General features: G+C 47.6%; 2 protein-coding genes across 3 annotated transcripts in view; one reads left to right on the forward strand and one right to left on the reverse strand.

Moving 5' to 3' along the window:
• Nucleotides 1-251: 251 nt before the first annotated feature.
• Nucleotides 252-8,337, reverse strand: TNFAIP1 (TNF alpha induced protein 1). 2 transcript variants are annotated; one of them, XM_008631068.2, is made up of 6 exons: nucleotides 7,923-8,335; nucleotides 6,314-6,483; nucleotides 5,548-5,637; nucleotides 5,409-5,461; nucleotides 4,630-4,825; nucleotides 252-4,268 (listed from the first exon to the last, which is right to left on the reverse strand). In XM_008631068.2, exons 1-6 carry the CDS (start codon nucleotides 8,137-8,139, stop codon nucleotides 4,050-4,052), a joined length of 945 nt encoding a protein of 314 aa, XP_008629290.1. In that variant the 5' UTR covers nucleotides 8,140-8,335; the 3' UTR covers nucleotides 252-4,049. The 2 variants fall into 2 exon arrangements, with proteins under 2 accessions (XP_008629290.1, XP_017586400.1); XM_017730911.1 differs by lacking the exon at nucleotides 5,548-5,637 and having other exon boundaries at nucleotides 7,923-8,337.
• Nucleotides 8,338-9,234: 897 nt separating this feature from the next.
• Nucleotides 9,235-9,413, forward strand: part of IFT20 (intraflagellar transport 20) — a 2,566-nt gene continuing 2,387 nt past the window's right edge. Inside the window, exon 1 of the mRNA XM_008631142.2 lies at nucleotides 9,235-9,307. Within this exon, the coding sequence (XP_008629364.1) occupies nucleotides 9,235-9,307 (73 nt within the window). The remainder of the gene's footprint in view (nucleotides 9,308-9,413) is intronic.

The following is a 9,413-nucleotide window of genomic DNA, read 5'->3' on the forward strand; positions in this document are numbered from 1 at the left end:
TGCGGGTTGACAGAGGGACACGGAGCCCCCGCTGCGCTGCCGGTCCCGGTCCGGGAGCCCCAGCCCCGGGCACCGCCCCGGGCACCGCGCAGCACGGGGACGAACCGTGCCTGTGATCCCAAATCCATGCGCTCACACGGCACCGCTGCACCTCACGGATCCCAAATCCTCGGCGGGGATCACAACGGCAACACGGAACCAAAGTGTAGAGACCAACACTGCCAATAGAAAGTTATGGTGCTAGAGAAAAATCACAGAAGACAAAATATAACACTTTATTAAAAATTAGTGTTCTATTTCCGTTTAATGCACTGGCAAAACACTTTAACCAACAGATAATTGATTAATTACTGCATTAACTAGGTACTTTATCGGTAAAACTGACCCTTAAAAGTTAGACATAAAAATAAAACAAAGATTGAATCTCTAAGAAAATAACTTGATCACAGAATGTCAGTTTAAACAAGATCAGCAATGATATTTGCTATCCTCTGGATATAAAATATCATAAAAATCCTTTACTCTTAATGAACAATTTAAGTGTCAACCACCCTGTGAGGTAGGGGAGGGTCTTAACTACCATTCCATTAGATGAGAAGTGACACAGGTACAGAAAACAGCCTGCTGTCTGTCCCCGAGGGAGGGACAGAGCTGGAACAGGATTCGCCTCCCAGGCACACCTGAGCTCTCCAACAGCACAGCGGGGAAGGCGGCTGTGAAGACTGAATGCCAAGGATTGTCACAGGACACAACCTAACTGTGTAAGGCAGGGGCTGCTAGGCAGACCCATCCAGTTCAGGTACATTCACCACTGCTGCCTGGAGAGAATTCTGTCTGAAAATGAAAAACCTCGAGAAGAACAAAATCAAACCAAGCCCACAGTAAGGACAAGGCTGGGCACGGATGGCAGGGAAAGGTTCCCATTCATTCCCTCAGTCTGCCAAGGCAGTGCCTGAACGCACAAAGGTTTGCCTAAATTTAGGAGTGAAGAGGACAGAGCCTTGTAAGAATGTCAGCTAATGTAGTTACAATTCACACCCTATAAGTGGGGCAAAAAGGCTCTTTTTTCTCCCAAAGGCTACTCCAAATTCCTGGGCACATCATTAATGCACCCACTGGTGATGGTCTGTGTGGAAGCCAGTACAAGTGACAACTTGTTGCCTTTAAACTGCATCATCCTGCTCAGTGCTGCTGCTCCTGCACTACACCAGGCTGTAAACTCGTGCTCTAGAATGTCTAGAACATTCCTGTCAAAATAATTAATAGCCTTCAGTTACCTAAAGACTGATTAAGGTGAGAATACAAAGCATGTGTTACAACTCCAGTACTCAAAATGATCAGAACTGGGTGGGACAGAGACTGGACATGCCCAGGACATGATTTTGGGGCAAGGGACATTCAGTCCCAGACAAACAGAACTCAGGAGAAATGAAAAGGATCTCTGCACGTATTTTAAACACGCTCATAACTGCTGACTGTTCTTATTGATACTCCACATTCCACAAATACCAAGAGGATCCTCTGCACTCGATAAAAGATTCTCACAACCCAGATGGTTCTCAAAACTGTTTGTTTCCCAGGTTAATTAATCTAAATTCAAATCAGAAATTAATACTACTTGTTGGCTATGGGAAATAGGGAAAGGAAAACCAACTAAACCAAAACACAAGCTTTTCTCTGCTTCTTACAGTGTAATAATTCACAAGTTGGATCCATTTCATTAATGAATCCTGTGAGCACAGAAAGCCTCTGGAGTAGCACACAGATCCCACATTCTCTTTCACACACTCCTTCCCATACCTGTCCTCCCCAGAAAAAATAAATGCAAATATGACATTTTTCTGCTTATAACTTAAATGCAGTTTTGCAAGGCTATCAACATCACTTACTTATTCTGTTAACATTCACTACGATAGTAACAAGAAAAAAATAATATAAATCATTTGCCAAGAAACAGAAGTGCCACATGTGGATTTTAAATGGCATCAGCCTTTGTTACAAGACAGAAAAAGCACAAGATAATAACTTGAAGCTATTAAATGCAGCACAAAGACCCCACCACTGCAGCCTCTGCTGGTGCCTTCAAATTCAATAGCATCAGTGGAGGGAAAAAAAAAATTTAAAATCCACATCACACTCTAGCAGAACTAGTGAGAAATACCACCAAAATCTTTGTTGAATCTAATCTCAACAGCTGTATTTTTCCTGGCACAACAGAATAACCACCTGGAAAAACAAAACCTTAGAGAAAGCAATATAAAAGAAGTTGTTAGAAATATTGAGGTTTCAAGAGGCCTTTCACAACAAGGCAGGTGCACCCCTGTGCAATGCTGCTTCCTGAATGTGAGGAGAATGAAGTGAATCCTGCCACGTGTAGAGGCAAGAAAATCCTAAAGGTCTGCTAGTGTTTTCTTACTAACGGACAACAATTTAATTTTCAAAAACCTAAATGAGTGCAAATAATTTTTTGTTCCCTCCCCTGCTCCTGTTACTCCCAAACCATCTACATCTCAATTCCCCTTATGACCTCCCTGCATTAATTTGGGATTTTTTTTTTGTCAGGCTTTTGCAATAATTTTCTTTAAATCTTACAGGCAGATTTGGCATGGGTCAAAGCAGTTCAGGACTGACCACTGTGGAATCTGGAGCTTCATGACCAAGTATGATATGGGAACACAAAGGCAGCTGTGGAACAAAGCTGACATATCCACGGCTCCCAGTGGGCAGCCAGCAGAAATAACCATGAATGACAGCGGCAAAACCAGAATCTGCTACCTACAGCTCAAACATACAAGCACACATTTAAAAATACAATAATGACTTTTCATACTAAATTTGAAACTGTTTTCAGAAATTTCCAAATTTGCAGAGCAGACTTGACTCCCAGCTCCGTAAGTGCCCTGTACAATTAGCACCTAGCCAAGCACTCGGAATAAAAGTGATTATTTCAGTCTAAAATCCAATATAAGCCACCTCTCTCCTGTGCCCAAAGCCTCCCACAGTTCCATGTTAGAACAAGACTTTCACAGCTGTTTTTCTTCTTCAACTTCTACACTCTAGAAGGCATTTAGGACACAGAACTGGAATTCACATGTTCTAGCCTTAGAAAACATTGTTTAGCCTGTACATCCCCAGTCACAGCAATTTCTCCCCCATCGCTTGAGAAATTTAACATTAAATAGCAATTTTGGGCCACAGGAGGAAACTAATGTAAAACCAATCCCCCAGATTACCCTTGTTTATATAAACAGGATTTCACTGTGACAAGCTTCAACCGTGGCAACGCTGCCACAATCTGCTCAAGTTTGCTTACTTCAAGTTTCTTCCCTCACCATACTCATTTCTCTCTCTCCCAGGACAAGTCATTACCTACACATTTACATTTTCAGAGATTTCCATTTTTTACATGGGGAGGTTGTTTGATGACTTGATTCTTACCACTTTGGAAGAGCTTGCCTTGGAATCAATGAGTTTTACAGACACTATCCTGGAACACAAACCTCTGCAGGTGTTCTGGGGACAGGGGTGGGAGAGCACAGGTGCAGCTGACTGGCCAGCCAAATGTTTCTCCTGGGGCTTATCCCATGTAGCGTCTGCCAAGAGCAGCCACATTCAAGTTCTCTCTTCAGTATCTCGATTTAATAACTGTAAGTTCCACTATACCAAGCCCTGAAAGGGGAGGTGTCTGGAAAGAGCTTTTCAAACCGCGCCACCTCACTCAGAAGAGCAGTGCTGCTCACGTCAAGGGGGGAAACTGGTAAGTCATTAGATAGGAAAGAGGAACCACAAACTGAGAACCAGTGTTCCAAATCCCCCCTCCCCAGCAGGAAGAGGGGCCAGCCTGCAGGTAAAACACAAGGTGCACAACTCACACCTCAGTTCTCCAAGCCCTTGGCATTTAGTGCTGCTTTGTGCACACAGATCCCCGTTTGCTTCTCTCGGGAGCCGAGACACCCAATGAAAATCAATGGCCAGAGTCCAAGGGATCCCTCCCTCCTGTCCAAGGACAAGGACACAGGCTGGAGCAGCCCCTGCTGCAGGGGGACACACTAGTGGCCGAGCTGGCGGTCGTCGTAGGTGCTGTATCTCTTGACGTGGATGCGGCGCACGCGGTCGCGCAGCTCGAAGCCCTCATCATCCTCGCTGTGCGAGGCCTGGCTCCGGCTGCGGCTTGTGGCCTCCAGCAGGGAGTTATCCGGGACACGGGGGGTCTCGTACAGTAGGACATTTAGTGTTTCCTCATAAATTCGAGCTTCAGGGAATTCCACCTACAAGAGACAGCACATGTCCTGTTCCTGATCCACCCAGGATAACGACTGGAACACACACCCACACGTGAAAAGGTACTGAGCCATAAACCAACACATTATAAAGAGAGTAAAACAATTGTCAATGAGCAAAATAGACAAATTCCTGGTAGAGGGTTACTCGCACCACCAGGTCACCTCCCTCGCCTGTTCTTTTAGATCGCAATACACTATCTCTGATTCTTAACATTGGGCCCTGCTAACCTCACCTGCACCGCTGCAAATTCAAAGTTAACTCCTGAAGTTAGAGAAACTCTGCAGACTCACCATGCTAATTGTGACCATTTCTAACCCGTAACATGGGCAGGTGAAGCTCCATTACCTTGGTTTGCTTCTTCTCCGTGGCGTACACGATGGAGGTGCAGCAGACCTCGGCCAGCTTGCGGCCCTGCCCGTAGAAGGACCAGCAGCAGATCTCGTCCCCGATCACATCCTTGATGAACAGCACTCTGCCGTTGAACCGCAGCGACAGCTTGTCAAACAGCTCGATGTTCTTCAGCAAGTTGTCATCCGAGTTACTGAAACACAGCAACAAAAGCAGGAACAGGGTTTTTCAAGCGGCCATCTCTGCCTGTTCCACCAGCTTTCAGCACTGATCCAACTGCAGAATACAAATAAGTAGTGACTCATTGCCGCATGCTGCCAAGAAAAGAGGGGTAATAGCCCATTCTGGATACAAATACACTGCTCTGACCCATGAGCAAACACACCAGCCTTTAGAGGTCAACTTATACAATTAATAAGGACAGCACAATGTCCCAAACCATTAAATCAACTATCCACACTCAAGACTACCAAACCCCATCTCACTGCAGTTCTCTGGCTTGATGACAGCAAAAGTCCAGAGTCGGTGTGTGCTGGAAGGGCCACGTGCTCTGCACCCTGCACACCACAGACACATTGCCAGGGTGAATACATTATTTAGGAAACTAAGTTTTACTGACAGACATGCAATCTAGGGCCTTAATTACTATTCAAAGCAAGATACAGTTGTCAAAACCCAAAGCAGACCAAAAGAAGCCAAGTTAGGTCATCCATAACCATCTTCCACTCCCATAGTTAAACTTTCCCACTAAAGTGGGGGAAAAAAGAGGGACATACCTGGTGTAGGAGTATTTATTGTTGCTTCTGTTATAAAGCAGTTTAACAACAGGCTGTTGGGAGTGAGAGAAAAGCAGAAAAGGTAAGTTCTGTGTTTGAATACATTTAGCATAAATCCACAATTGGTAAGAGCAGTTACTTTCATTGATGACTCTATCAGTCTCTCCTCTTCCTTCGGAGAGGTGATAATAGGGATGCTGCAGACAGGTTCATACAAGTCTTTCTTGTCCTGTTTTAAAGGAGGAAGAAAGAGAGGAAATAAGAGAGAGAAATGCTAAAGCTGACACTGCTGCTGCTGCCTCCTTCAGCCCCTCCAGCCATGTTCCCAAATGCTGTGATGCACAGGAAAAGCTCTGGGTTGCTACAGTAACCACACAGCTTACCTTGATCTGCAACCCAGAATCACAGCAGAGATTTCTTATCCCCGGAAGGCAGCAGTAATTGAAATATTGGGATGCAGGTGGATGTCCTCAGCTATAGCAAGGACAAGGTCTAGTCATATTTGGTTTAAGTGGGTTTATTATTCCATCTTTTCTCAAAGAAAAGGATAGAAGGAGTTTGCAGCAGTTTTAATCAACTCAAATCACTGCATAGAAGAGCATCAACCACAGTGAACCGAACACTTAGCAGAACAGGATGTCACCAACATCCCTCAGGTTGTCAGCCCTCAGGACACAGAGCAACAACCAGGTGTGGGCAGGACAGGCCATGCCCCCAGATCCCTCAGGCAGCACAGGCTGTGTCCCCAGATCCCTCACTATTTACTAAATAATATTTTAAAATACCTTGTACACCTCAGACTTGGTGCCATCTCTAAGGCCACGAAATAATCTCTCAAGTCGTCTTATGTAAATTTTATAAGCAAAACATCCATGAAACACTTCACAGGCTACTTCTGTTCTTACCTGCAGGGCTGCTTGGCACATGTCCACTAAGCCCTGGATGAGATAGTACTTGGCTTCTGCCATCAACTCTTTGATCTCCTGCCTGTGTTTTGGAAGTGCGATGGTGTCATCTCTGAGATAGTTTAAAATTGTTCCAAAGTGCTTCCCACAACGGTCTATAAGGATCCAGCCTGAAAAATAACCAACACATTTCAGTCACCTCAACACCAGAGGCCAGAGAAAGCTCCCTGGAGAGATTAAACAACGCTGAGGTTTCCTGAAGCTGCTCAGGACACTTCTCCCATTTCACCCAGTGGAAGTCTCTACTGACTTAGAGCAAACTGAAGCTGGTTCCAGAACAGAACCTGACAGTGGAGTCCCTTTGGTACTGCCCAGATGTTCCCACTGCTTTCCAGCACCCCAAAAGCAAAGCCCTAAGCTAAAAACACTCAGCTTCTAGCACAACACACTGAGATTGCTGCAGGAACCCAGCTGCAGTGCTACACTGTGATGCTGGGCAGTCAGAAACTTCTGAGAGCCAGTGAAGGACTGGAACAGAGAATTCACCAATGTTTGCAACAAGTAGATTTGGGTAAGTTCTGTGGCCTAACAAGGAGGATTTGGCAGTTCTTCAAACACATCTTCTGCTGCTGTTTGGAGTTAAAGAGAGAGGAGTGTTCTGAAGATGCCAAATGGCAGACCAGCCCCAGTGTGGGGGAAAAAGCCGTTCTAGTCCCCAAACAGGGGCAAAAAACAGGACAGACAGATCAGGAGGAAGCACAGAGGGGATGAAGCAGAGGAAACATTAGCAACCAGACAAATTCTTGCAATTTTACAAAATCCCTGAAGTCACACTCCCTACGGAAACAGGATGTCTGATTGCTGCCAAACAATAGCAGTGTAGGATGCACACAGGCACAAGGCTTAGTACAGTGCCAAACCCTTTCCCATAATGTGGAAGGCAAGAAAAAAGGTGTTATTTTGGAATCTAGGTACAGAAAATAACCTAGGAAAGTAAGCTAAACCCCTGCTGGACCCTCCAGCTAGAGCTATCAGAACATGACCCTTGTTTTGCATTCAGGCTGAGGCTCTTACACAAAACTGCCTGTTCTGCCCTTTATAATGTATCAGGGATTTAAAATACCCTGTGTCCAGCTGGAGGTGACACACTGCCTGACTGATCCCTAAACACTGTCAGGGCACCATGAGCCACGACTGCAATATGCTGCTCAGGAGAAGAAAAAAAAAAAAATTTTTCAACAAAGCAAGGCAGTCTATTCCGAGCCTTAAAGCTGAAAGTTGCACGTCCCTCCCCACGTGCGCAGTTCGAATAATGCCACTCCTCGATGTGATAGAAATGACAGCTCACAGACTGTCTGGTCACAACACCACCAACCTGCTCACCAGCTGTGAGGGCAGCGAAGAGGACCAGTCCTTCCCCCGTTCATCTGGGTAACATAAAACCGTATTTCTATAAAGCCAAAGGACTGCTAGCACCAACGGGACTTGGCTGCTTAATGTTCCAAGTTATTTTTGGCATATATTGCTCCCTACATCCTTAATGGAGTAAAACTACCACCAAAGCCCAGCTGTTTTACAAAACTGTCAGCACTAAAAGCTGTTCCCTTACCTTCCTTGTCGGTGAGCACCTCCATCCTACCGCTGAACATGGCCTTGAGCATGGTGTCGTGCCTGGTGAGCACCTGCACCGTGGTGTAGTACAGGGAGCCCCCGACGTTGAGGCGCACGTACTTGTTCCCCAGGCTGCTGCCCTTGAGCCCGCCGGCCTTGGGCTTGTGCCCCGCGGCCGGACACAGGGCGCTGCCCAGGCACGTGTCCCCCGACATGTCCTTCTGGAGGTAGATGACCACCCTGCAGCGCGTGGGCCGGGCCGGCCCCGCCGTGGTGCCGCGGTCACGCCTCAGCGGGCCAGAACGGTGGGGCAGGGGCCGGCATCACCTCGGGGTCAGCACAGCCCGGGGTCAGCACGGCATCCCACAGCCACTCCACACACAGACGTGGACGTCACCCTGCGGAAGAGGCACTTCCTAAGGACACAGCTACACACATCCTGGCAAAACACAATTTAGCCATTTTTCAGACAATTCATGCAGCCAAGTTATCTCTGCGTCACATTTCTGAGGCACATGAATCTCTCCCGACTTCCTGTTATTGTATCTCCAGCCAACACTGCAAACACCACACAGCACTGAGGGCCAGGCTCCAACGCGGCTGCAATTCAGCTCCCCCTCGGCTTCCCAACAGAACCCAACTCTGAGCGCAACTGAAACACCCGGGAAGAGCTTCCTGCCCCTCCTTCAGCTGGGGTGTGCATACCCCTGAGCAGGGTTTGTTGGCGCTGGTTTGACTTTTAACTGGAGACACAAATGTCTCTTCAAATGCCTCAGCATTGAAAAGCTGGATCATAAGGTTCTATTTTCTGGTAACTCCTCTCATTCAAAACTCTCCTTTGTCCATTCTGGAGCCCTGACCAGGGAACATAGTTTTAATTTGAAAAAACACTCCCCACCACGTACACCACTTTGTCCCTGATGTCCTGCCTTGTTTTAAGCCCTCAAATCCCCTTTTCAGAAGAGGAGCATGCTTGTAACAGCAGCCAGACCGAACCTGTGAGGAGACAGGAATCCAGCCTGTCCGACCGAACTCCTCAGAAGAGTTCTGGGTCAGTTCCGTCCTTTCGGGCAGTTTCTCACTGCTCTGACCCAAGGACGAAGCTAAACACGAGCAGAACCCCCTGCCCAGCCAGCACAGGCAGGAGCCAACGCCAGTCCTGTAACTGCTCAGTGAGGAGCTGTGAGGCCTCTGCTATAAACACCCAGGAGACCTTTAATTACCCCCTTTGACACGACCGAAAATTCTCCACATCCCTTCCCGTCCCTTCCTTCCTGCCCCGCGTGGGAGGCAGGAGGGGCTGCGGAACAATGGCCCCGCATCGAGACCCGCGCTGGGACCGGCCCCTGCTCAGCACCGCCGGGAAAAGGAGGGACCCGAACGGCTCGGGGGGAACCCGGGGGAGAACGGGAACGCGCCCCACAGCCCGGGCAGGCGCCCGGACCCGCGCGGGTCCCACGGAGCGGCCCGCGGGCCCTGCCCGGCCCTG

This window comes from Corvus brachyrhynchos, unplaced genomic scaffold (genome assembly GCF_000691975.1).
Source record: "Corvus brachyrhynchos isolate BGI_N302 unplaced genomic scaffold, ASM69197v1 scaffold283, whole genome shotgun sequence".
Classification (NCBI taxonomy): Eukaryota; Metazoa; Chordata; class Aves; order Passeriformes; family Corvidae; genus Corvus; species Corvus brachyrhynchos.